We start from the raw sequence: 27,183 nt of genomic DNA, 5'->3' as shown, positions 1-27,183 counted from the left end.
TACAAGTTAGTATTTTCTTAATCTATGTGCTAAAACCTTAAATATCACTTATAATGATACATAAGGAGTATTTGTCTTTCCTATAAAATATGGACAATTTCCTATAAATTATGGACAATATATTTTTCTATGAATTGTCCATCTTCATAGCATCATGTATACAAGAAAGTCATTTATGATCCAACAACAAAATTACTCGATATTAAAAGAAAAATCGATGAACAGTCGGAGAGCTCGTCCGGGAGAAATTGATACTCTACAAGTATGTCTCTAAGTATGCTGATCCATGGTGACTGGGTCCGTTCGGTCACAATTTTTGTACATGTACAGTAATTAATATAATCGGATGCAAACGGTCTCCGTTCAGTTTTCGGGGTTTTTAGATATTTTCGGATCTTGTTATATTTTTGGATCGGTTTTTTCTTTTGTAATTTTATTTCAATGTTTTGGATCGGTTACTTTGTAATTTTGGATATGTTTTATAAACTTCAGGTATAATTCAGGCAATTCGAATCTATTTTACTCTATCCTAAAATTTGCACCCGAAATTTACCATATACATGCTGTAGATATTAGATTATTAGGGTAGGGTTAAAATTCAGGTTCATTTTTATCTTATCGGGTTTGGTTTGGATCGGGTTCAAGATTCCGAATCTTCCAGAATGAGATCCAATAGGGTAACATGACGTTGCTCATACCCGACCCAAATCGTTTTTTGGATTGATTCTAGTTTGGTCTTTGGATCGGGGTAAAAATGAAGCCTAGACTTTATTATTGGAGAGAGAGAGAAGGGAAAAAGTGGAGAAGTGGAGAGAGCTGGCCCATTCATTCATGATTCACCGACTTTAAAGCCTTAAGCTGTTGACTTCTTCTCATGACATGAACCCGTTTGTTTTGTTTTTCCTTTTAAATTACTTGTTTAGAGTTTTTATTATCCTCCTTGCCGAAAGTTTAAGAAATTGGTTAGTTCATGATTTGTTAATTCCATATATCCATGTGATATATACTGTGAAGATGTGTGTTGAAAACATTCAGTATCAAGGTTGACTACAACTTCTAGTTAAGAGTTGACGAAACTTAAAAAAAAAAAAGAGTTGACGTTTAATCAAAAAAAAAAAAAAAAAAGAGTTGACGAAACTTCTAGGAGCCTATGTATCCGAACAGCTGTCTAGTCCATCTATGAATGGCCTACTGATAGCTTAGTGGTTATGGGTACATGAGATACTTTATTGAGTCCGTTACAAATTAACAATATAAAAAGTCACAGCTAAGTTTGACCACCAATAGCTAATTACATTTGAGAGATAATGATAACAAGAGTAACGGTAAAATACAGGTGACGTCGTAATCAACTGTTTCAGTCTCATCATGTATCCTTAGCCGCGATTAGCCGACCATACTGTCATCAATGTTGACAATAATTAGCAAGAAAAAGAAAGAACGTAAAAATCACACCGTCCAAAAGAAAAAAAAAAGAAACAGAGGAGTGCATGGCACAGACCTGAGAGGAGTTGGATATTTTGCTTAGTGATATATGTCAACATCTCTCACTTAACAAGAGCCACCCGCTCGGCTCTGATATATAAAGAGGAAAGCGATTTCATAAACACACAACACACATCTCTCCCGCTATTCCTCTGTTTCCATAAAACAAAGAGGAAGCCATCCTCTTGTCTTTTTATATTCTCCGGTGGATCATCTGCTGACACATTCTTCTATATATATGGATACGTCTAAGAACAAGGGAAAATCCATCATGAGCTTCTGTACCAGCGAAGTAGATAATCATGAGATGGAGCCAGAGGAGGCTACAGATAGTTCAGGTTCTGACATGTGGAAGCCATTTGTCGGAGAAACATCCTCGACGTCGCAGAGAAGCCTTAGAAAGATTAGGACCATTGACCGACATAACCCTTATCTTCTATCCTCTTCTTATGTTACTCATGATCAGCCTCCACCAACTACTTCCCTTTCCGTTTCTTCAAGGGTCGCTTTTCCCTTTTCCCTTGCTCCACCATCTATTCAGAACCAGCAACAGTTTTCATACCCGTGTGACCACCCCGCGAGGCAAATGCAAATGATCTCGTTTGGTCCTAAACGGCAGGTGCAACAGCAGCAACAGCAACAACATATGATGCAGTACTGGAGGGACATACTGAGCCCGAGCGGAAGAATGATGATGATGAACATGCTAAGACAAGAAGGTAATGATCTGCCACTGCCACTGCCACTTCAACTAACGAGATCGCTAATCCAACCCTTCAGCGCCACCAAGCTGTACAGAGGGGTCAGACAACGCCACTGGGGGAAATGGGTCGCTGAGATCCGCAAGCCAAGAAACAGAACACGTCTCTGGCTCGGGACATTTGATACAGCAGAGGAGGCCGCTATGGCATACGACCGGGAGGCCTTTAAGCTGAGGGGAGAGACCGCAAGGCTTAATTTCCCGGAACTCTTTCTGAATAAGCAAGAGTCAACTCCACTGCATCAGAAAGAGTCTGCTGCGGAGGCAAGGGAGAGAGGAACTGACCATTCGAGCGTGGTGGCAGCGGGAGGGGTGAGTGATGAGACCGGTTGGTCTGAGGCATGGTTCAGTGCAATTCCAGAGGAGTGGGGACAAGGAAGCCCTCTCTGGGATGATTACCACTTTCCTATTTCTTTTAACCACAATGAGAAGGGAAGAGATCATGAACAAGAACCACCCCAACAAAAATAAACTCTGAATTCTTATGATAATTTTGCAAGCTAGTTTGTACTTTCACTTTATCAGTCCTCCTATCATACATAGACAATTAGGTAGCTGTATGCATGACTTGTGATTTGGATGGAGACAGTTTTTGTCATCTCCTACCATAACTCCTACATTCTGATTCTCTATTATCGGTGTAGTTTTTGTTGATAGGTAATTGTGAGGATCTAATGGGAGCCTTGTTGGTGTTTGTGCTTTTCCAATACCCCTGTTGTCTTGGATTACCTTAGATAACATATCAATAAGTCAAATCTGATTCGAGTGAGTAAGTTGTCTTACTTTTACCATAAAAAAAGAGTGAGAAGATCATCAATAATCCAATTATAGTGTTTGAGAATAAGCAGTGGACTGGTATGACTCAATGAATGTCAGGTGAAAGTAATCATGGTATTCAGTTTTTGTTTGGTTCCGCTTTAATTTTTTCAGTTCTTTGATTTTTAGGATCTGTTCGTATATTAAGAAAATTAAGTTTGGTTTTCAGTTCGGTTCAATAATGAGGTTGGTAACTAGTTAATATCCAAGATAATTTTAGTTTCAGTTTCATTTTTCGTTTAATTCAGGATAAAAATGTTTAAAAGGTTAAATCAGATTCTTTTGGATTTTTGATATAAATTTGGATAGTTCATATAATTTTAAATATTTCAAATAAAAATGATAGTAATTCATGTTTTGGATATTTCGATTTATAAATAGTATTTTAAATTATTTGGTCATTTAAAAATTAATAGAAAATTTTATATAAATACTTCAACTAAATTTTGATAAGTTTTTTTAATACCCGATATTTTGCTATGCAGTCTAAAGAGTTTGTGAAAATTTAGTTAGAGTATATTTGTAATTTATTTCCTAAACCTATGTATAATTAATATTTATAAATATATAAACTATATTATAGAAATTCGGAAATCCATTTATTTTTTTATTTGTTTCTTTTCCAGTTCTAAACATATAAAATCCGCTTAAGTAACTGACACTGTTCTCTAATAGGATCCAAACCCAAGTTCGGTTCCGACATGGATATGTCCTTATGTGAGATGGATATGTTTGTAGCAAGGACATGGGCCTTAAGCCCCTTTCTAACACGGGAGTAGATGATAGAACACAGAAGAGACACGTGTTGTACTTGTTGGGAGGGAGAGTTGGATAAGCCACCCTCACAAGTCAGAAGATCCACTGATCCTCCCTCTTTCCCATGGCCAAGCCATCCTCCTCTCCTCTTCCCAAATCCCAATAACAAAACTCTCCTCTCTCTCTCTCTCTTCCAACCTTCTTCTTCCGACTCGAAATGGCTGCAGCAATCGCTTCTCTCTCCTTTCCGGCGCTGGGCCAATCCGCAAAGATCTCCAATTCAACCACGCCTTCTCTTCCTCTCGCCTCCGTCTCCGCCATCTCCAGGAGGATTTCTCGCCACTCTTTGACTTCTTCTAGGGCTTCCACTTCCTCTTCGAAACTAATCATCCACTGCATGTCTAGTGTTACCGGTAAAAAAAATAAAAATCTCTAAGTTTACTTTTGATTTCGTTAAGTCTCATTTAGCAAATCCCTTGAATCTCAGATGTGCCACCTGTATCGGAGACAAAGTCAAACTTCCTAAAAGCGTACAAGCGACCAATCCCCAGCATCTACAACACCGTCCTCCAGGAGCTCATCGTACAGCAGCATTTGATGAGGTATAAAAAGACTTACCGTTACGACCCTGTTTTCGCCCTCGGCTTCGTCACTGTCTACGATCAGCTCATGGATGGTTATCCCAGCGATCAGGATCGTGATTCCATTTTTCAAGCCTACGTCCAAGCTTTGAATGAGGATCCTAACCAATACCGGTCAGCTTTCTCTCTCTCTGTCCTCTTCCTCTCTCAATAGTTGAAAGGATATAGAGTTGAACCCTTTTTTTTTCTTTTGTTTCATAGAACTGATGCGCAGAAGATGGAGGAATGGGCGCGAAGTCAGACTTCTGCTTCACTAGTTGACTTCTCGTCTAAGGAGGGAGAAGTTGAAGCGATTCTTAAGGACATTTCAGAAAGAGCTGGGAGTAAGGAGGGTTTCAGTTACAGCAGGTTCTTCGCTGTTGGCTTGTTTCGCTTGCTTGAGCTTGCAGGTGCTACTGATCCCACCGTCCTTGACAAGGTCATACCTGACTACTTGTCTCCTATTCATTCCATATTTTATGTTCCCTGACAATTGTGCAAGTGTGTTGGGTTGTCATTCTCTAATTTTGGATCTCTCTATGTGTGTCTCATGGAACAACAGCTTTGTGCATCCCTAAATATCAACAAGAAAAGCGTGGATCGGGACCTCGATGTGTATCGCAACCTGCTTTCGAAGCTTGTCCAAGCCAAGGAACTACTCAAGGAGTATGTCGAGAGGTATTTGATGCTAACCAAACCTACCTATCTATGTCTATTTCAGCATTTATAGGGTTATCATAAGAGCTGCTCTATAGTCTCGTGTAACCTTTAACATTGGGCATTTTCACTTGTGGTTATCTAGGGAGAAGAAGAAGCGAGGGGAAAGAGCCGAATCCCAGAAAGCTAACGAATCAATCTCCAAGTCTCTGGGAGATAATAGCTTATCTTTCTTGGTTTAATGGATATTATAAACGATCAATTTGTGAATTTTTGTTTTTGTTTTTTGTTTATTGTTCTTAGTAACAACTGCAACTACTTGACCCTAAGACATACGTGTGCTCATTCCTAAGAACAAAATATCCCTTTCGATTTTATGAGTTTTTACACAATTGTTGATGCATGTAGTTTATAGATACATTGTTAGGCTGGTGTGTCTTTAGTTGCTGCCTTCAGTGGGAAGGTGACCAACGATTAGTACGTCAATTCCTCCTAGAAGCCCTGCCTTTTGAATTATTTATGTGTTTTCCCTATTAAAAAAACAAAAAAAAAAACACTCAAAATGAATCTACATATGCTAAGGAATTGCAGAGATTTAAGTTTTTAAGTTTTAGCATCTAAAAGCTTCGCCTTTTGCCTCTTCGCTGCTGAACAGAACAGGGAACCGAGCGGCAATAAGATCCAGATACATTCATTACATATTATTGTCTCGACCATTATGCGAAAATGAAAATGAAAAATACGAAAGAACAATATCTGAGGAAGAATGCATAAGATAGAATCAACAGTCTTTTAACTAAGGTGAGAGATATCAACCTCATCAGGGATCTTGAAGGTATCTGCAGCACCAAACTTTCTATACTCCTCGCCTTCTTCAGCCACCGAGTCGTCTTCATTATCATCATACTCGTCCTGATGGCGGGGTGTCGAAGGGTCGTACACGCTTTTGGACCGGCAGTCATGAGTTGCAAGCATGTTCACTTGGCCGAGGTGTGAAATCTCTACCATCACTGTTTCATCATCCATTGGCAGTGGCTGTTTCCACGGCTCCCCATCCATCCTCATGAATGTATGGTCCGCTGCACCTTTGCGAAATTCGAACCGAACCCGGTTTGCCTAGTCACCCAAAGATAAACCCAACTCGTTTATGCACTCAACTCAATCATCATATCGGATGTTTCTGTTTGTACAACGCTTACCTGGGCAAGTCGTGTGCCGTGCCCCTTTGGAGCGAGTAGGACAAGACCGTGCCACGCATTTCTGAACCCAACAACCTCAATGAAGCCATCATCAACGAACGGTGGAGTCAAGTCTCTCTGTTGTGTCACAAGAAAATAAATAAGCATATTGTTTTACCATATCAATATACAAAATGTCAAGAGAATTCAAGACCCCTACATCGCGTTGTTTCCTGGGATTTGGTGTACCCCAAGGATTTAGTCCTCCAGAAAAGCTGGGCAGATTCAGACATACAATGGACCTGATGCTGTGAGAGCAGATCCAAAAGTCAGGAATTGGAGTATTTTTTTTATTCGTGGTTGAACAGCATAGGGCACTCCACATTTGAGATGTAAATAACAGATCAAACACAGAAAAATCCCAAAGACTATCCAACATGGCATGAAATTCGTGACTGAGACTTGGCCCACAGGACCATTTAGATTGAATGAAATAAACATTACCTATGGGGTATGTGGAGGTCATGCCACTGGCCATTTTTATTTGCAATCTTAACCTTTGCAAGCTGAGCTATGTTCCTGCAGAGGAAGCCATGATAGAACTGTCTAATGTATCGTGCCAATAGAGTATAAACATATCATACAGAGATACGTAACCACCATAAGATCACATTCATAATTAGAATATGACTCCTCCAATTATAAGTTGCTCATTGATGCATGTTTGTATATAGATGTTGAAGGGTATTCAGATTTGACATATTTTTTGGCACACAAACGAGGCCCAACAGAGAAATGAATGTATGTATACAGAGAATAACTATTGGCGCCAAATTTCCAATTACTGACATTATAAACAGTATCGTTAAAACAAAGGATTTGGGCCCAAGTTCATTGAAAACATTTGGAAAAAATGTTTAAGAAGCTCCCAAGGTTGGAGACAAATTAAAAATATGTGAATGAGAAATTGGGGGAGCTGAAACTTAGGAGCAGGAAAATAGTGAAACTGAACAAAGAATGTGCTTACCGTGAAGCAGGGTGGAAAAGAGAGGCACAAAACCATCCTTGCGTGCAACCAAGCTTTACATAAGTACTCTACCAAATTGAAAAAAGAAAAAAAAGGAATGTGAAGCCAATGCAAAGAGTGTACTACTTGTTTAGTTTTTATAAAAGGGAAGCGTAATCACACTAGCAAAACAAAAATAACATCAGTGTAAACTTCGACGAAATGGGTAAGGAAACTTCAGGAACAAGGTACCTGATTAACCAGCTGATTCTTAAATTTTTCAGGGTGTAGCTTCCGCTCAGAGTGAAACGCATAAGAAATTTGAGCATCCATTCCTGCACTTACAAAGGGGATTTGTCTCTGAAATTGATGATACTAACAAAAAGAAAAGGACTGCCACATGGATATCAATTGTTTAATGACAGCACATCAACCACGTCAGTGAAAATCCAGAGGTAGATGGAAGCATATGTAGGGGGAAAAAACAAATTCTCACCCAGGCTAAAGTAATTCCAGAATCCCCCGCGAAATGTGTGGTAACCTTCCTGGAAAAGAGTAAATGACATCCAAAATAAGAGAAAATGAGTCAGAACAATCGTTGCAGAAAGATATTATGTTACCTTATTTAGTTCATCCGTTGGAGAGACACGGTGAAATGCATGTAGAGAATGTGGTAACTCAAGAGGTGCAAGAGGATCACAAGGGCCTTCTTTAGGAGCCTTCATCCTCATAAGTATGTGCCAACTTAAAAGAGTAAAACAAATGTATATTCACCAGTTAATTCTAGAATCACAAACTCTTTAACTGTAAAAAAAAAAGGAGATATATGTACAATACTTGTCAATCTTCATCTCTTTGGCCTTGAGGACTTGATCCAAAAACAACTCCACTGAAGTCCTATCAGTTCCGGGGTTTTTCTTTCCCTGAAGAGAGCAAGCAAAACAGGGATTGGATTGGAATGAAATGAAATACATCTTATGATATTTTACTAGTAAGGAAACAAAATCTAGAGGAGTGTAACCCACCCATCCAAAAGCAAAGGGAAGGTTGTTTCCTGTACCCAAAGGTACGGTAGCAATAGGAGGAGGATGTGATAATTTAAGGTCACATACAACTCCAAGGAGCCACCCAGCAGTTCCATCACCTCCTGCAACCTAATATATAAAAAAGATTGCAAAGTCAATAAGAAGCACAAAAAATGGTGAAAGAAAGAGAGTGTTGTAATTATTTATTTATTTAATACAAACTCCTCCTCCTCACTCACAATTATTTTTAACTTGTCTCGAATGTGACAAGCGAGATCGTCATCTTTAAGCTTCTCGAGGTTAAGATAGATTCTGCGAAGCACCTTATCCGGAGTCTCTACCCCAAGATCAAAGACCTGAGGCACCAGAAAAAGACAGTGGTTAATTTATAAAAGAAAAAAAAAATCTCCAAAACAAAACAACATCGACCGATGAGATCATCACCTGGTTGTCATTGAGAAGAGAGCGGTAGGTAAGGAGGAGTTCCCCACCCAACTGACCACCGCTTTTGGAGTTGATGAAGACAAGGACCGGACTCTGAGGTGGAGCGATGGCAAGTGCCGGAGTCTCCGATGATGGTTCCGGCGAGAGGACGTAAGTAGGGATGTAAAACTCCTTGAGAAAATCTGATAAACTGTTGTAATCATCCATGTTCAGATTCAGAACAACCTGATGTTTCTTTTTTCTTTTTACGGGAAAGTAGAGAATCAGATGGGATCTGTGATCAACAACAGGAAAAACAGGTTTGATTGGAGCACGAGAAATGATGATGGAATCGGGATCCGAAAAGATAATGATAAAATGATATTCTTGTCTTTGTGTATAAATACAGTATATTAAAAAAAAAAAGAGAAGACGTAAAAGAAGATTCATGGAATACTTGGGGGTTGGAGAAAGGAGCAGGGTCCCCACGTGCGAGATTCTTGGCAGCGACGGCGCCTCCGGATTCTGACGCGGACTGAGTCATTCGCCGCGTTACTCGTCCTCCCGTTTTTTTTTCCTTTCAACTTCACACTGTATGTTGGGTTTGGTAAACTCGTTCGGACAAGTCTCTTTTTATTTCCCAACCTTCTTGGTCTAATTACGGGTTCTGTCCAATATTAATGTACTCTTAAGCCTAATATATATTTTATACAAAATTTGACCCACATCTTATACAAAAACTTCATAGTGCTGGACTATAATCTTCCGGTTCCACCAACAAAGAGTGTTAAGCCACTGCCACATGTTTGGGCAATTATCGATGAGACAGATTTTGGTCGGATCTTTGTGGATCAGGTTAGACTATGTAGATCGAACTCTAATACCATGTTAAATTAGATAGATTTCTAAATTATAATAAATTGGTGATAAGTATATTAGTCCATCTCTTTTATATATTGCTTAGAATCTTTTTCAATTTTCGATGCGAAAGATTTTTGTCTATAATATAATGAACATCGATATCCAAGATGTAAATCTCTGAGCTACTTTGCCAAGAAGAGGCTAATAGTCTTGTTTTGCATCTTTCAAATAGATTAGAAAACTTCTAAAACTTTACCTAGAATGAGCTCTACTTAAATCCAAATAAACGTATATGTAAACTCCTGATTGAATTGAAAATCATCACCCCTTAATCAGGAAATATAGCGGTCATATATCTTTTGATAGCAAGGTTACATATCAGATTAAACTCATCAAGAATTGATACTATACTATTAAGAGACCATTTGAACCATTAAAGAACACTAGAAAATTACCAGCAAAGCTCAAGTGCGTAACAAGAGGAGCATACACTCCTTCCATCACTCATTATTGAACTTCTTTGAGATAATGTCCATTGCGAGAACAAACAACAAATAAGAAATATGATCTTAAATTAATCCCTTATAACTAGGAAAAAAAACATGATGTCAAAAAAAAAACTAGGAAAAAAACATATGATCTTCCCATTAGAAGTGATAATGTATGTTGGAGTAAATATGATTCTTCTATACATCTTACAACAAAAATCGAAGGCATTTGGAAAATTTTGAGAACATTAATAAAAACTCCTGACTTAACTATCATACACAGTTGAAAATCGATTTGCAAGCAGCCTCTAGATATCTCTCTTTCCTTGAAAATAAACACATGTTTGCAGACGAATTTCGTTTAACCCGACCATTTAATGGAGATCATTATCAAGACTCACTGTACATCTATCTGGGGAGGAGTACTAAGATATATATATATTGGTTTTGTTTAAGTTTGGTAGTGGATACTTGTCCCATATTATCTCTCACGTTCTGATTCGATTGAAGATTACAATATCTTCCATCAAAAAACAAACTTAAATATCCATTCATGTGAACCCAATAATTCTTCTTACAACAATCCAAGCGTTGATATCAACAAGAGAAATGATAAAAAGAAATGCAGTTCCTCCAATGCACACAAAGCAAGTACGAGGGGTCAGTTCAAACCGTATGATCCGACAATGTTGCTCACAGTTTGAGCAAAGGTTCTAGAGGTTATCTTCTTGCCAGGGACATGGAATGGGTTTGAGACTGCATCTACATAGGCAGCATGGAATTTCCTGAAGAACTGTAGAAAAGCAGAGGAGAATGAAACTATTGTTCGTAAAATTGGTGGTAAGAATGAACAAAAGTATGAGCAGACAGAGAAAGAATATGAGCTTATTCAGAGAAGATTGAAAAGCTGGCTCTTACATTTCTGACATCGGTGTCTCTGACATCCAAATCAGTTGTGACCAGTATAAATTTCACTTTGGTATTAGTCAAGTAACCATACCTGCAGCAGGAAGAGAAGGAAGGACCCAAAGAAACAATATAAGTATCAACAACAGACAGTAGAGTGACACAGGGGCTTAGTGCTTACACTTTGTAGTTGAGTGTCGGATAGAGTAGGCCAAGAAAAGCCTCGTTCAATGTGGTTTTGGGATTGTTCACTGAAAAAAACAGATTGAAGACATGTTTCAAAGACAAAAAAAAATAAAACCAACCAAAGCAAATGCGATCCAGACAAAAAAAAAACAAATAAAGGGGAAACATGGAAGTGAAGCAAGAAAGGACCTCGCTCTTCGATGACGTCGAGGGAGCAATGAACGACGTGGTGGAGCTTGAGGGCATCATCAGCATCGGTGAAGCTCTGTATGTAAAGCGGATTGTTCTGTTCATGGATCCAGAAGTTAGAAACCGAAATGTAAAAGTCAGATCAAATCAAAATCAAATCAAATCAGAAATCGGAATGTAAAGCCAGCTGCTAACTTGACCTGGTGGCCGACGACGGAGACGCAAACGATCATCTTTCTTCTCCCTTTTTTGCAGATCTTGAGATCCCGAAACTGTAAAATTCCACCTTCTTATGGGCCGGACTGTCTAAACTTTGGGCTTTTAAATATACTACTAACTTGTGAACTGATGATCCCAGCCAGGGAAAGAGGATTCTGTTTTGGAACATCGACCGATCATCATCTCTCATTAAATGTGTTGCAACTTGCAAATCTTCCTTCAAAAAAAAATCAAATATTCATATTCTTAAACCATATTTTGGTCAACAACAATTTTTTTTCAAATAATTATATTATATAGAAAAATAAAAGAGAAATTTGGATGTATACCAAAGACTTATGCGATAATTAGCTCTCTACCAAAAACCACTTTTTAGGGCACTGTATATAATTTTTGAGACTCTGCTACCCCTACATCTAATTCAGCGTGAGTATATAAAATAGAGAGATAAGATAGGAAGTACTTAACTAGAGATTTTGTCAGTTCTAAAATCTAAAGCAATCCTAGAAGATTTCCCAAATCTTCTTATTCTCAAGAAGTATCTTTACTTTCCGAGAGAAAACTCACTTTCTTACTCTCACCATATATCTCTCTCTTCTCAATATCATCAAAATCCAGAGCTAAACCCATGTTTCTGCGAATCCAGTCACAAAATGGAAGGAGACGAATATCATCAGAGGCTCACCGTTCGGGCTCTCGATCCTGAAGAAATAGATATCATCAGAGGCTCACCGTTTGGGAAGCTTGTTGATATCGGTGAGAAACCATCTTTCTCTGGGCGTTTTGGTCAATTCATCATCTCCAGGCAACTAAAAGTTGAAATGGACTTGCACAATCTACACGACGATACCATTCTCCCTAACCAAACAACTTCAGCAATAGACGATCGATGTAAGTTCTACAATACCCTGTCAAATATTATATTAGCCGGTTAACTAGATTTATGAACTTTAATACATTATCGTTTAGGGTGCCAGGACAAGTTATCCGGTTAACTAGATTTATAAAGTTACCTGCAATATAGAGTCAAAATATTTAACCAGTCAATATTTACAACTGACGGATAATTATAACAATATCCGGCTAAGATGAACTTTAATACATTATCGTTTAGGGTGCAATGACAAGTTATCCGGTTAACTAGATAAATAACTGTATAAGAAATCAGTTTTCTGGCTAACTTGTTTACACTTACGTGGAGGTGTAGGGGTAGAGTTGGGAATAAATGTGTTTGTAACTTTGTATAAAGGTTTAGAGATAACCAAACCAAAAAATATGGTTTAAGGATTAGACATTAGAGTTTGGGTTCAGGGATCCCTATTTGGTTTAGGGTTTAGTATTGGATTTAGGGTTTAGTGACTAGGGTTTGGATTTCGGGGTTACTATTGGGTTTAGGGTTTAGATTTTAATGACTAGTGTTTGGGTTCCAGGCTTACAATTGGGTTTAGGGTTTAGTATTTTTGGGTTTTGGGTAGTTACTATGGTTTTAAGTTAAAATCATGAATCTGTTTAGGTTTATATTCGACTAAATATTCAGCTAACAAATTATGGTACCGGTTATATCTAAACATAATTTTTCTTACATCTGTAAATCTAAAAAAAAATTTAGCAGTTTTTTATTATTATTGTATTTTCTCTCTCATCGAAGTTGATATCTTTATGAGATTTGCTAAATCTAACTAAATCTCTTTTGTCAGACAAAGTCCTAGAAACCTAATGCTAAGGGAAGTATAAACGTTAAGCAGGAGGGTTATATTCGTCATTCTGATTGTATTTATCCGGACACGTAGACTTAACTTCTTGGTCTTTGGCATTTGCCTAATTTCGCTATCTTCTTTTGTTTTCTACCTAATTTGCTCAAAATAAAACACATATGGTTCTTCCTCTTTTGTTAGACTACTCATAATAATGAGGATGTTGAATCATTTCTTTAACAGTTGAATAACTTAAAATGGGATATTTGGAACTTGACGTCGCTAGTACCTCAAACTTTCTTGCTCTTCGAGATTCAGATCGAGGCTAGGGTTTTCCATGGCCAAGGAGAACCAAGGATTTGGTACATGTCAAAATGTGTTGATACCCTAGCAAAAAGAGTAAAGCATGGTGAATTTTGTTCTCCAATGATTCACATTTTTCTGTCAAATATGAATCGTACAAAATCTCAAATTACAGACCAAAATCTATCTTATTAAAACAGAAACATTACAACTTCTTCTAGGTAGATTTTTAAAAGTGGACCTCATATATTTAAATTAAATATCTCATTCTGTATATATAATACGTACCATATTCTAACTTTGCATTGATATATTTCCTTAAATACATTTTTTCTTTTTGTCCATATTCCATATATGACTTTTACATTTATTACATGTCGATTTAAATAAGATATACTAAGAATACTACAAACATTAACTGTTCTATAATTACCCCATACAATTCATTTTGAATTGATCAGTATATTTTCATTGGCCATATTGATATGACTATTTTAATAACTACGTTGGGCCTAATCTACTTTCTAAAACAAATAACACATAGCTTCATATATTGTATAGAATATAATAATATTGTATAGTATTATACTTATACAATAATACTAAAAACAAACCAAACTGAAATATAATATACATTGAAAATGCTTTGAACCATTACACACCAAATATATTAGACCTCAGAGATAAAATTCACTTTGAAATTACGTAATAATTATTTTTAAAAATTAAATTTCGTAATGTACAAAAAACATAAGTTTTATATAAAATTTTGTGTTACAATAAAAAGACACAACTCGCGCTTGCAAAATGTTATTTTTACATACGAAAGAAAGTTTTGATATTGTTCTATAAACACAAAATTGAATTATACAAACTCGATACTACATAAAACTAAACAATATAGAATAAATTTTAAAAATAAAATCCGTGCGGGTGCGCATGTGTTTATATAATATATAAATATATTATGTTACACATATTTTCATATAAATAATACCCCAATGTAAGTTTTGTATAATAAATGTTGAAAATACAAAATATATAGCACTATATATTTTAAATAATATAGAAAAATCTACTTTACGTTATCATAAAATTTAAAAATCAAATTTAGTAATTAAACACATTGCTTATTTAAATACATTAGTACACATTGTTATTTATCAAAACTTTATATTAATACACATTGCGATCATGTATAACATTTAGTAAAAACAAAGATAAAAAAAAATTGACTCCCGCTCGGTCGAGCGGGCCATGATCTAGTTTAGTTTTATACATGGTGATGGTTAAAAAAAATAGTAACACTATTGACAAAAAAATAGTAACTCATTGTACTTTTAGTAGAAACAAAAAAATATTTCATTTGATTGTCCTCCTTATTAAAACAATATCACTCCATTTTAAATTCAAAAAAGTCATATGTAGATACAGTCTTATTGTTTCACCTACCCACACATTTAAAACGTATAGTTCAAAGCAAGCCATCTATTAGTATGTATAAGTGGAGCGATCAAATATGGACTGAATGAAAAAAAAAAATTAAAACTTTGATAATAGTATATATATTATAATATAAAACATTAAAATTTTAGACATACTACTATACTTAGAACTTATAATTTCAAAAAGACGTCAAATATCTTATATAATTAAACTATAAACTTTTAAAATACTTTATTACATTATTAATTATACCATTACTGTTTTTAACGGGGCTATAAATAATTCGAGACGGTCATGATTCAATAAAAGACAATTCAAAGAACATACTAAATTCGTACCAATCAATCTTTGAAAAACTATATTGAAACGCATTATTGTGTCATTTTCTGAATTGTCACCCGAATTCAAAGACACTTCACTACATTCTACGTCGTGGCCTCGTAGATATGAAATTAAGTTTTAGCCTCATTTAAATATCTGGAGAAAGAATCCATCAATAAGTTGCACATTCTTTTAGAAAATGAATTAGTCTATTTCTTCTATAGACTGGGAATAACTCCCAAGTTAATAAAAATACATTTTACTTTGTACCAAATTTGATCATTTTATAATGCATTGAATATATGTATACAATCTTTTTTTTTTAACTACATTAGCTTATACGTAGAAAATAGTTTTTCTTTATTGGTTCACTTTATTTTTATTCATTTGTGCAATATTGTTAAACGTGAAATACACTGAACCCTAGATCAACTGAAAGTAGGTTACAAACATTTCACCATTTACAAATATATAGAAGCAGTATAGTTTTCTTTTAAATCCTCTGATGACATATATTAGCAATCATATTTACAATTTACATGCAATTTAAAAATGAATTCACTTATATAAACATCAAACAATCACATATAACTTTGTCACACCCAGAAATTATAATGAAACAAGAAAATAATGTAAACCAAATAAACTAATAGTTCATGTATAGCGTGGGTAACTATTTTTTTTTTGGACAACAACTATCTAATTTTTTTTTATATAAACAAATAAAGGGAAAGGTTGCCAGAATTGACCAAGTCAGTGTGAGTTGTATTGTCATGGTCAGGTTATTAAATACCAAGACCACACCACGTAATTTCTTCCATCGATATACTATTAAGAGTAGAGTAGTTGGACTCTCTGTCTTATCTGTCTGGTGGATATCAAGCGGCTGTTCATAACAATCAATCAGAGGATGGATTTTTTTAATTCAAACAGAGAGAAGCATGGCAAGAGAGCAGGTTAGTTTTTTTTCCATCTAACCGGATTAGATTATATGAGTGGCAACCAAGACTAAAGTGGTGTATGTCTGTCTGTCTGTCTCCAGGATTGTTGGGTCACAAAAGTGCTAGCAAGAGCAACCCTTCGAGTCCTCCTCATCCCACCGAGGGTCGATCATCTCCGCCGGTGTCTTATTACGGCATAAAAAGATCGGAATCAGAGTATGCATTCCCAATCTCTGATCACCATACCACTCACTGGAAACAACAACAACAAGCCTCTGAACGCGTCCCCAATTCCCGCCACCGGCCTCCTGTCTACAGATATAGCACGGTACTGTCTACTCTCGACTCTTTATGATCTTTCACTTTTCATGGTTTTGATCCTTAGTTTTATACTCCAGCCCGAGCGTCCTAGAGAGAATGGCAAAGAAAGAACAGAGGCCATTTCTTATGAGCCTGATGTGGACGTGACCCCAAGGAGTGATTCTTCCTTGAGCCCCTTTAGATCTGCCAGAACTCGCACGGTACTCACTCACTCATTTCTGCTTCTTCCATAGATGAGGAACAATTTGAACAAAACGTTTATTGGTTGTTTGGCCTATAATTACAGCCTGATCGCCGTAGGAGGTCTACCGACTTTAGCAGAGAGCTGCATGAGAGAATGCACGAGGCAGAGGCCAATGTGAGCCCCTTTCACCCCTCCAGAAGCCGTTCTAAAACTCCCTACAACACGGTACTGATCATGAATCTTTGTATGTTTTATTACATTCTTTGTCATTCAGAACCAAAAAAAAAAGAAAAATCAGATGTTATATTTGTATTGCAGCAAGAATTTCGAGGGAGAGACTACAGTAGAGAAAGGTATGAGGCAGAGGGCCATCTAACTTCGCAGAGGAGCGCTCCTTCGAGTCCATTTCATCCGTCCCGAAGCCCGCCGCCGCACACAAGGGATAACAAAGGTAAAGATCATTACGAGGCAGATGCAGATGTCACACCGCGTAGCAGCCCTCCCATGAGTCCTTTCCATGGGTCCACAAGCCGCTATCCACCACCACCATTTTACTCATCCAGCGACGACGAAGACGAAGAAAACCATTCCACCACCTACCTCTTTCCAGAGATTTCAACTGGACGTCGTTCCAGAGGCGTCTCAGGGAGCAGCACGGTGTGTTTTTTTTTTTTTACTCCCATCTATTTAATACCAAAGTAATTAAAAAAAATATGCTTAAAAGCCAGATAATGATGTGCAGCCGGTTCACTACAAGTACCAGATCACCACCACGGCCGAAACCTATGAGCAAGACAGGCAGTTCGAGCCGCCAGAGCTGCCGGACGAGTCCGAGAGCTTCACGATGCAGGAGATCACCAAAATGCGCGGGCTCGAGAGCTACTACGAGGAAGAGACACAGCCCGAGGCGGCCTACGTCTCGGTCGCTAACTACAAGGTGCGTCATTGCGTGTCCGCCACGCTCAAGGCTATCATGGACAAACACGGAGACATAGCCGCCTCGTCGAAGCTGCAGTCCACATCGACGAGGTCGTTCTACCTAGAGTCCTTGGCCGCGGCAGTGATGGAGCTGAAGTCGACGGCGCTGAGAGACCTGTCGAAGACGCGCGTGGCCGAGATCGCGGCGGTGGTGAAGGACATGGACTCGGTCAGAATCGACGTGTCGTGGCTCAAAACAGACGTGGAGGAGCTGGGGGAGGCGGTGGAGTGCTTTGGAGGGTACGAGGCGGCGAAGATGGAGAAAGAGGAGTGCGATAAGGGTATGAAGGAAGGGAAGGTGGAGATGGAGGAGCTGAGAGATGAGCTGAAGAGGAGGGAGAAGGAAATGAAGGAGTGTAGGGAGAGGGTGACGGCTGTGGCGGGTAGGCTAGGGCAGATAGAGATGAAGGATTCGTGGGTGACGAAGAAGCTGGAGCTGTTCCAGAGCAAGGTCCATAAATTTGAAGGTGAAGCTGTCCTCGTGTAGGTCTAGATCATATATTATTATTCGAACATTCAAAACTGTCTATGTGTTTAGATCATGTTCAACAAACAGTAGACTTATGTTGCATTCTACCCTGTTATATCGTAGTATCGTACTAGTGTTTGTTAATAAAATAAATAAATAAAGGTATATGATTATTTGATTGAGTTAGAGTAAATTAAGAGAGGAAAAAATGGTTCACCCTTAATCACTCTACTAGATTTTCATCAGCCCTTTTAAGGGCGGATATATTTTTTTGTTTTACATTTTTCTAGAAAAATCAATTTTTATATTTGTATTTTAATTATATTTGTGTTTTCGTTTGTATAATATTTTTTAAATGATTAATAAGAGATTTTAATAATTATACTAAAATAGTTGGACTACACATATATCAATAGTTCATGTTCCAGTTTTAATAGTATTGATTTTCAACTAATTAAATGAAAATGAGGGAAATAATTTTTTAATCTTATTCCAAACTTTTTAATCTTTTTAGGAGAGAAGGAAAAAATAATTTTGATCATAATTGTTTGAAGCTTCGGGTAGTTATGATTTGCGTTTTGTTCAAAGCGAACACTAAACAAAATTAGAAAAAGTAGGGCTGGGCAGATAAATCGAACCCGAAAATCCAAACCGAATTCGGTCCGATAAAAATGAATCCGAATCGATCCGAACCCGATATAAATACCGAATGGATCTTGTTTTTTGGTATATTGGGTTATGAGTATAATCTGAACCGAACCCAAACTTAAATGGGTATCCGATAGAACCCGAAACTATAGAATCACAAGATCACCAAATCAATAAGAAGTCCTTCTCTTATTCACTCAAACAATCAAAGCTTCAAGAACAATACTCTCAAGCCGTTTAGGTTAAACTCACAATGCAAAACTCGTAAATCATAATGTCACATACGACATGATATATATAAGAGAGTAATTTATCCTATTCCTAGTTGATAATCACTCAATGATCTTTATCCTTCAAGATCATAATACAACTAGGATTTATCCAAATCATAAATCATTGCTTGGGCTTCAAGCTAACTCCAACAATCTCCCCCTTAAGCTTGAACCCACTCACATCTTCAACTCCAATCAAACTCCTCATCTCTTTGAATTTAATCCTTCCAAGTGACTTGGTTAATATGTCAGCTCTTTGCTCAGTTCCCGGGACATGCTCTACCTCCACTTGTTCATTCTCCACACACTCTCTAATGAAGTGAAACCTTCTATGAATATGCTTACTACGGCCATGGAATACAGGGTTCTTCATGAGTTGTATAGCAGACTTATTGTCTACTCTTATTATCACACGTTTGCTGTCTTGATTAACTACCTCACCAAGGACTTCTTGGAGCCAGATTGCTTGCTTTGCAGCCTCTGTCGCAGCCATAAACTCTGCTTCACAACTAGATAGCGCTACTATCTCCTGCTTTGTAGAACACCAAGTCACAGGGCTTTTACCAAGATAGAAGATATGGCCAGTCGTACTCTTCCCGTCATCCTCATCAACATTGTGTGAGCTATCGCTGTATCCTTCTAGCACCTCATCCTTTCCACGCGCATACCTAAGTCCGAGAGAACAAGTCCCTCGCAGGTACCTTAGTATGTGTTTCAAAGCTGCTCCATGAGACTCCTTAGGAGCTTGCATATATCTACTGAGCACACCTACACTAAAGGATAGGTCAGGTCGAGTGTGTAGTAGATAACGCAGGCAGCCAATGCATCTTCTATATTCCTTTTCATCAATACTAACTTCGTGTTCTGCCTTAGAGAATTTTGCATTCTGTTCCATTGGCACATGAGTTGCGTTACACGAGCTCATTCCTGTTTCCTCAAGTATCTTTAGTGCGTATCTCTCCTGTTTCAACACAATGCCATCATCTCCTTGAATAACTTCTATTCCTAAGTAATAGGTTAGTTTACCAAGGTCGCTCATCTCAAACTTAGTAGCCATCTCCTCTTTGAAAGCTTGTATCATCTTTAAGCAGGTTCCTGTCACCAGCAAATCATCCACATACACGACGACCACAAGAAGCTCTCCTTTTGTCTCTCTACGGTACAAAGAGTGTTCTTTGGAACAACGTTGAAACTCTAGACCTTGCAGTATTGTATTTAACTTTATATTCCATGCTCTTGGAGCTTGGCGAAGTCCATAGAGTGCTTTCCTGAGTTTGTATACCTTATTCTCTTGGCCTTTCACAACGAAACCTTCCGGTTGAACCACATATACTTCTTCTTTTAAATCGCCATGGAGAAACGCCGTCTTGACGTCTAAGTGGTGAATCTCCCACCCTTCAGACGCAGCTAAAGCCACAATCAACCGTATTGTCTCGATGCAGCCACGGGAGCAAACACTTCGTCGTAGTCTACACCATGTCTTTGAACATAACCTTTAGCTACCAAACGAGCCTTGAACTTACTGATGCTACCATCCGCATTACGCTTTATTTTGAATACCCACTTCAGGCCAATCGGTTTAACTCCTGCAGGTAAGTCACATAATATCCACGTATTGTTCTTCTCAATCGAAAACAATTCATCCTTGCAAGCATTGATCCAAACCTGCAACTTTCTCGCCTCATTGAAATCCCATGGTTCATCATTCACAATCATCAATAGTCTATCACTCTCAACCTCAGCTAGTAGTATATAATCATCGAGATATGAAGGCTTTGTGCTTATACGTTGTGATCGTCTTGGCGCAGGTTGATCATCATCCTCTTCACTCTGCTCCTCTATCACGATCGTATCGTTGTTCACTTGAGTCTCTTCAGTCGTCTCATCTTCATCTTCTTGACTACTCTCTTCATCTCCATTTGTTTGATGTCTCAATCTCACTACGAGCTCACCTGAAACAGAGTGCTCTGTTTTCTTAGATTTGTTCCATCTCCATTCTTCCTCTTCATTAAAGACTACGTCCCGACTTACTATAATCCTTTTTGTATCAGGATTAAGCAAGCGATAAGCTTTACTCCCAGGCTCCGTTCCTAAATGTACCAGCTTTCTCGTTCTATCATCAAGCTTCTTCCTCCCTGGTGTCTCAGTTCTTGCATAACAGACGCAACCAAATACCTTTAGATGTGATACATTTGGTTTCTTGCATCGTAACATCTCATATGGAGTTTTCTCATCCAATGATCTTGTTGCTAATCTGTTTATCAGATATGTCGAATGTCTCACAGCTTCACCCCACATCTCGTTAGGCACATTCATATGTTTAAGAATACTCCTAGTCATCTCCATAAGAGTACGATTGCGTCGTTCAACAACTCCGTTCTGCTGTGGAGAGTATGGAGCTGTCAAATGGCGTTTGATTCCTCTTTCATCACAATAGACCCTGAATTCATGAGATAGGAACTCGCCTCCTCTATCTGTTCGAAACATCTTGATTTTACTCTGAGTTTCTTGTTCAGCAATAGACCAAAAGATTTTGAATTTGTCAAACGCTTCGCTCTTCTCTCCCATTAGTATGGTCCACATATATCTAGTGTAGTCATCAATTAACACGAAGACATATCTCTTTTGTCCTGGTGTTCTTGGTGAGATTGGACCACATAAGTCCCCATGGACTAGCTCAAGTGGAGCAGAAGCTCGAAAGGATGTTGCTTGTGGGAAAGATTTTCGAGCTTGTTTTCCTAGTAAACAGGATACGCATGTCTCCTTCCTGACCTCAACATCTGATATGCCAGTAACAAACTCTTTCCTTATCATCAACTTCAGTGTGTCAAGGTTCACGTGACCGAGTCTAGCGTGCCATAAGGAGGATTCAGACACTGATACTTGCAGACAACTCATAAGATCAACGTGTAGCGTGACTTTGTAGAGACGATTTCCTGATCTTGTTGTCCGGAGCATTAGTCCTCCATTCTTATCAAACAATGATAGTGTCTTGTCTTTCATACGAACCTCACAGCCCACTTCAGTTGCTTGCCCTAAGCTTACAATATTAGATCTTAACCCTGGAATGTAGTAGACATCCCTCAGAACCTTTTTCTCTCCTCCATCAAACACAAACCTTATAGAGCCCTTTCCTTTAATGTTGATTATAGAGTCGTCGCCAAATCTTACTTTGCCCGTTATACTTTCGTCTATGGAGATAAAGAACCTCCGATTTCCACACATATGGTTAGAAGCTCCGTTGTCCAGGTACCATACATTCTCTGTATCAGTTTCAGTCTCATAAATAGCAGGATTCACTTTTCTTTCATTCAAGTAAACCACTTCGTGCATCATCAAGTTATCAGCTTCTTGAGTTTCATCATCCTTCTTCTCCACGGTCTCAGAGAGCTTGAGCTGTTTGTCTGGGCAATCACTCGCATAGTGACCTTGCTTATCACACTTGAAACACGTGATGTGTGATATATCTCCATTATAACGCTGTCGATATGCCTCTCTCTGGCTTTGAAACGCACGTCCACGTCCTCTTCCTCTCCACGACGTGCGACCACTCCGTCCACGACCTCTGTTTCCTCCATAGCTCTCTGACTCAGCATACATGAGCTTAGTTTGATCATCACTTGCTTCTTCTTCCTCATCCTTAATTCTCTCTTCATAAGTTTTGAGTCTTCCCACTATTTCCTCAAAACTTGTTTTGTTCAGATCGAGAAATTGTTCAATCGAAGCAATGATCTGAATATATCTTTTTCTAGGTAAGCTTTTCAAGAATTTTTTCACTATTTTAGGTTCTTCAATTACTTCTCCCAAAGCTGCTGCTTTTGATGTGATCTCAGAAAGCTTTCCGACGAATGCATCAATGGTATCTCCATCATTCATCCTTAATTTGTCAAATTCAGCCATCAAAGTTTGCAGTCTAGCCTCTCGTACTCTTTCTGCTCCAAGATTTCGTGCTTTTATCGCTTCCCAAACATCCTTTGCAGTGTTGACGACGCCGATTTGTAACACCAAGCATTCCGGTATGGACTGAAATAAGAATGCGATCGCCATGTTGTTTTTCTTCATATCCTTACTACCAGGATCAATGGTTTCCCACACCTCGCTGACTTTTAGTGCGATTGTCATCTTGATGCTCCAAACGGTGTAGTTAGATGTAGTTAACATCGGAAATTTGACAGCAGAGTGACCTGGTTCCTTGTTTTTCATGGTATCGTCTTTCTCGTCTGACATAGCTATGGATGTTTCGTATTGATTTTGATAAGATCTTTGTAAAGCTCTGATACCAAATATAGAATCACAAGATCACCAAATCAATAAGAAGTCCTTCTCTTATTCACTCAAACAATCAAAGCTTCAAGAACAATACTCTCAAGCCGTTTAGGTTAAACTCACAATGCAAAACTCGTAAATCATAATGTCACATACGACATGATATATATAAGAGAGTAATTTATCCTATTCCTAGTTGATAATCACTCAATGATCTTTATCCTTCAAGATCATAATACAACTAGGATTTATCCAAATCATAAATCATTGCTTGGGCTTCAAGCTAACTCCAACAGAAACATTTAAAATCACAAAAAACTTCTACTAAATATGATCTTAATTCTTAGTATATATCCAAAAGATATTATTGAACTTCTAAAATAACTATCTATAGGTTGATGATTGAAGGTGGTGGTTGAAGTTTAATGTTTGTAGATTTTTGGTTTTTTTCATTAAATAATGTTTATCATTTCATGAGAACTTACTTTTTGTTTTATGCTTTCATTTATTTGGTTTTTTCTATAAATAACTATGTTTATTTTTCGTTTGATTTTGAATGATCACATTGATGTTCTTTTCTTATTTTTAAATCGAGTTTATTTATGTTTTGGCTATTAAAATACATACAAATCATGTATTTTAAATCCGAAGAACCTATTTCATTTATTTTTTGGTTACAAAATAGGTATAAATCATGTATTTTTAAACCAAAGAACCTGTTGGGATCTGAATCCGAAAGTATAACAGGTTATACCGGTTCTTTGAAGATTTACTAACCCCGACCCGAACCCGATAGAATCCAAACCGATCCCGAACCAAAATTTCATATAATCCGAATGGGACTGGTTTTGATAAATCCGAAAAACCGAAACCCGGTTGGATAAAATCGAAATCCGATTGGAATCCCGAATGCCCAGGCCTAAGAAAAGGTAAAGAAAAAAATATATCTAAATTATGAGAAATGTTATATTATTGTAAAAATGTATTAAAAGCATGTATGCTAGTGTGGATACATGAATGCTTGGGATAAACAAAAAACAGAGGACCATAATTTTAGTAGTACTAGCGATTACAGATTTAATCCATAAAAGTCGACCTCTCATTGAAAAAGCTTTTCTTGACATGTGAGGAAACAATTTTGGATCTTGTCCAAAAAGGGTTAACAATCCGACTTCGACATCATTTTGGTCGTGAGTGGATATCCCTAGTTACTTATTGGCAGAGTTGAGACTGAGAGACAAGCCGCTATTGCTGAGTTTTCCAAAAGCTTGCTTTCCTCTACTAGTAGCACAGTGACTTAGCAATATTTATACACTGCCCCTTAACATATGAGCAAATTCATCGAACACTGTAGAGTGCCCCCCCCCCCCAGTCATTCTGATTTACCATCCATTTAAACAACAACTAGACCTTGACCCGCCCGACCGGACGGGTATTTATTTTATGTTTTTACCTTTTTATTTATGTTAGATTATGTATTTGTAATATTTAAATACAAATTTAAATTGATAATTAATTTTTTACATCTATAATAAAAACTAAAGTTAAAATTATAAGTTTAATAAATATTATGATACAAAATTTTAAGTTTCCAAACAAAATAATATAGGAGTGGGTCATTTTTTTTCCAATTCCAAAATCTTAGCATCCCTTAAAACAAATAAAATAAATTTATAAACACATAACATATATAAACATATTTGAAAATATAATTTATATTAAAATAAATTTATTAAAGAAAAATAATCTTGCATTGTTGTTGTTTATTTCTATAGCTTGACCCGTGACTGTATAAATTTTTTTCAGCATAAATATTTCTTTTTACTTTAAAGATTTTTGTACTAATAGTATATATATATATATATATATATATATTTGTAAATTGAAATGTATTACATAATTTTTGATATAACATTTTAAAACATAGCAATTTTATTTATTACTTTGAATAATTATACTTTGTGATTTTAGTTGTCTATTATATCACAATGCATCATATAAACGAATCTAATATTTATAACTAATTGTTCTTATATTATGAAAGAATTATACTAATAATTTATGAATAAAAATCTATATTACTAAAGTGAAATTTATTTTCCTACAGAATTTTTGAAAAAAGGTTTTAAACGATTTGTAAAAATAGATTCTTAAATCATTATCTTGAGAAAATAATAAAACAATAAAAACAAATATGAAAATGATAATGATAACTTGGGCCGGGTGATTTTCAAAAATTATGACTTTGGCCATAGATGATTTATAAATGGTTTATTAGGCTAACGTTATGATATGTGCACCTATTATCATTTTGGCCATAATAAAATACGTACATGAATATTAGGAGCAATGCAAAATAAGGAATGCCTATGTTTTAGGAAAGTCGTTTTTAAAAAATTTATTGTTCTCAAATCCTTTTTAATTTAAAATCTGATTTAGGAAATCATTTAATAAATTAGGAAAAGACATGAATTACTTAAATGCAGGATTATTAAATATTTCAGTGGCATAGACTTGTAAATAAATAGTAAATCTTAGGGTTAATCCATATGTGTACTTCTGTTTTAATAAAGTAGATATTGACATCAAAACTTAAATGGGAGAGATTCACCTCATGACAGTGTATTCTTGAAAATGTTATGAAATCTTAACATTAATATAAAAATAAAAGCATTACACAAATATAATACTGAAAAATAATATAGAACTAGAACTTGGTCTTCACGTCTGTGAGGATATTTATTTTCACTTTTATATACAAAAATATATTTATTAGTTAATATTTTAAATATTTATCATATTAAGATGATTATGAACACAATAGGTAAATAGTTCACATGCATTTGCCATGCTAAACTTTTTGATAAATATTGAACCATTGATATGTTTGAGTAATATTTCTTTCAACATAAAATTGTTTCAAAATATAATAATATTTAAAATATTTTGGTTAGATATAAGTCATCTGGCGAGATTTAAATACATCAAAAATAAATATTAAATTATAAACACTAAATATTATTTTACAAGTAATTCAACAATATTTAAGTTTTAATATAGATTGATTTACTGTTAAAATAATTAATAGTAACTAAGATGGTTAAAATATATAATAGGCAAGATTTAGAAAGTTTAAAAATAAACATTCGGTTATAAAAAATCTATATTATTCTACAAGTAATTCAAAAATATTTAAACCATAGCGTAGACAGATTTTATTGTTGAAAATAATTAATGGTAACAGTAATGCTTAAGCATATATTTTGTAATATTTAAAATACATATGTTGAACACAAAAATTACATAATATTATTAAAAATCATTTTTAAACTTGAAGTTTCCTAAAATTTAGCTAAATCATTTTAGGAAATATGTTGAACACAAAAATCTAGCTAAACTTGATTTAGGAAATGATTTAATAAAATAGGAAAAGACATGAATTGCTTAAATGTAGGATTATTAAATATTTCAGTGGCATGAACTTATAAATAAATAGCAAATCTTAGGATTCTTTTATATTTGTACTTCTATTTTAATAATATAGAAGAGAACAACAAGTGATTTTTACTTAATTAGAAATTTTGTTATATCTTTGGTCATATATTGGGAAATTTGTTAGAAACACACATGTTCTGAAGTTTCTTTTGCTTGGTATGAGAGTAGATGCGTCCCTGGTCCAAACAAACTAAAACATAGGCTTTGGACCCCCATTTCTACAGAGCCTCCATTTTATTAAAAAAATATCTGTGTAGTTTTTTTTAACAC

At 36.4% G+C, this 27,183-nt stretch overlaps 5 protein-coding genes across 6 annotated transcripts; 3 read left to right on the top strand and 2 right to left on the bottom strand.

The window, feature by feature from the left end:
* The first annotated feature begins 1,564 nt into the window (after positions 1-1,564).
* Positions 1,565-2,952, top strand: LOC108811623 (ethylene-responsive transcription factor ERF053). The gene has a single exon (XM_018583692.2). It carries the CDS (start codon positions 1,724-1,726, stop codon positions 2,714-2,716), a length of 993 nt encoding a protein of 330 aa, XP_018439194.2. The 5' UTR covers positions 1,565-1,723; the 3' UTR covers positions 2,717-2,952.
* Positions 2,953-3,885: 933 nt separating this feature from the next.
* On the top strand, positions 3,886-5,486 carry LOC108811624 (protein THYLAKOID FORMATION 1, chloroplastic). The gene is made up of 5 exons (XM_018583693.2): positions 3,886-4,230; positions 4,305-4,572; positions 4,660-4,876; positions 5,000-5,115; positions 5,240-5,486. Exons 1-5 carry the CDS (start codon positions 4,035-4,037, stop codon positions 5,334-5,336), a joined length of 894 nt encoding a protein of 297 aa, XP_018439195.1. The 5' UTR covers positions 3,886-4,034; the 3' UTR covers positions 5,337-5,486.
* Positions 5,444-9,355, bottom strand: LOC108811622 (diacylglycerol kinase 5). 2 transcript variants are annotated; one of them, XM_056989408.1, is made up of 14 exons: positions 9,216-9,355; positions 8,748-9,021; positions 8,543-8,659; positions 8,304-8,432; positions 8,116-8,201; positions 7,899-8,022; positions 7,775-7,823; positions 7,531-7,613; positions 7,300-7,367; positions 6,777-6,851; positions 6,493-6,580; positions 6,294-6,410; positions 5,911-6,210; positions 5,444-5,624 (listed from the first exon to the last, which is right to left on the bottom strand). In XM_056989408.1, exons 2-14 carry the CDS (start codon positions 8,952-8,954, stop codon positions 5,577-5,579), a joined length of 1,491 nt encoding a protein of 496 aa, XP_056845388.1. In that variant the 5' UTR covers positions 8,955-9,021; positions 9,216-9,355; the 3' UTR covers positions 5,444-5,576. The 2 variants fall into 2 exon arrangements, with proteins under 2 accessions (XP_056845388.1, XP_018439193.1); XM_018583691.2 differs by having other exon boundaries at positions 9,184-9,342.
* Positions 9,356-10,606: 1,251 nt separating this feature from the next.
* Positions 10,607-11,733, bottom strand: LOC108811625 (uncharacterized). Its single transcript, XM_018583694.2, has 5 exons — positions 11,557-11,733; positions 11,357-11,453; positions 11,163-11,232; positions 10,994-11,075; positions 10,607-10,868 (listed from the first exon to the last, which is right to left on the bottom strand). The coding sequence occupies exons 1-5, from the start codon at positions 11,587-11,589 to the stop codon at positions 10,737-10,739; spliced, it is 414 nt and encodes a 137-aa protein (XP_018439196.1). The 5' UTR covers positions 11,590-11,733; the 3' UTR covers positions 10,607-10,736.
* A 4,403-nt stretch (positions 11,734-16,136) lies between these two features.
* On the top strand, positions 16,137-18,410 carry LOC108811621 (uncharacterized). Its single transcript, XM_018583690.2, has 6 exons — positions 16,137-16,295; positions 16,382-16,608; positions 16,679-16,801; positions 16,888-17,010; positions 17,104-17,442; positions 17,528-18,410. The coding sequence occupies exons 1-6, from the start codon at positions 16,250-16,252 to the stop codon at positions 18,248-18,250; spliced, it is 1,581 nt and encodes a 526-aa protein (XP_018439192.2). The 5' UTR covers positions 16,137-16,249; the 3' UTR covers positions 18,251-18,410.
* The last annotated feature ends 8,773 nt before the right edge of the window (positions 18,411-27,183 follow it).

This window comes from Raphanus sativus, chromosome 6 (genome assembly GCF_000801105.2).
Source record: "Raphanus sativus cultivar WK10039 chromosome 6, ASM80110v3, whole genome shotgun sequence".
In the NCBI taxonomy this organism is placed as follows: domain Eukaryota; kingdom Viridiplantae; phylum Streptophyta; class Magnoliopsida; order Brassicales; family Brassicaceae; genus Raphanus; species Raphanus sativus.
Note: the sequence above shows the minus strand (reverse complement) of the source record. Positions and strands in the feature narration are given on the sequence as shown.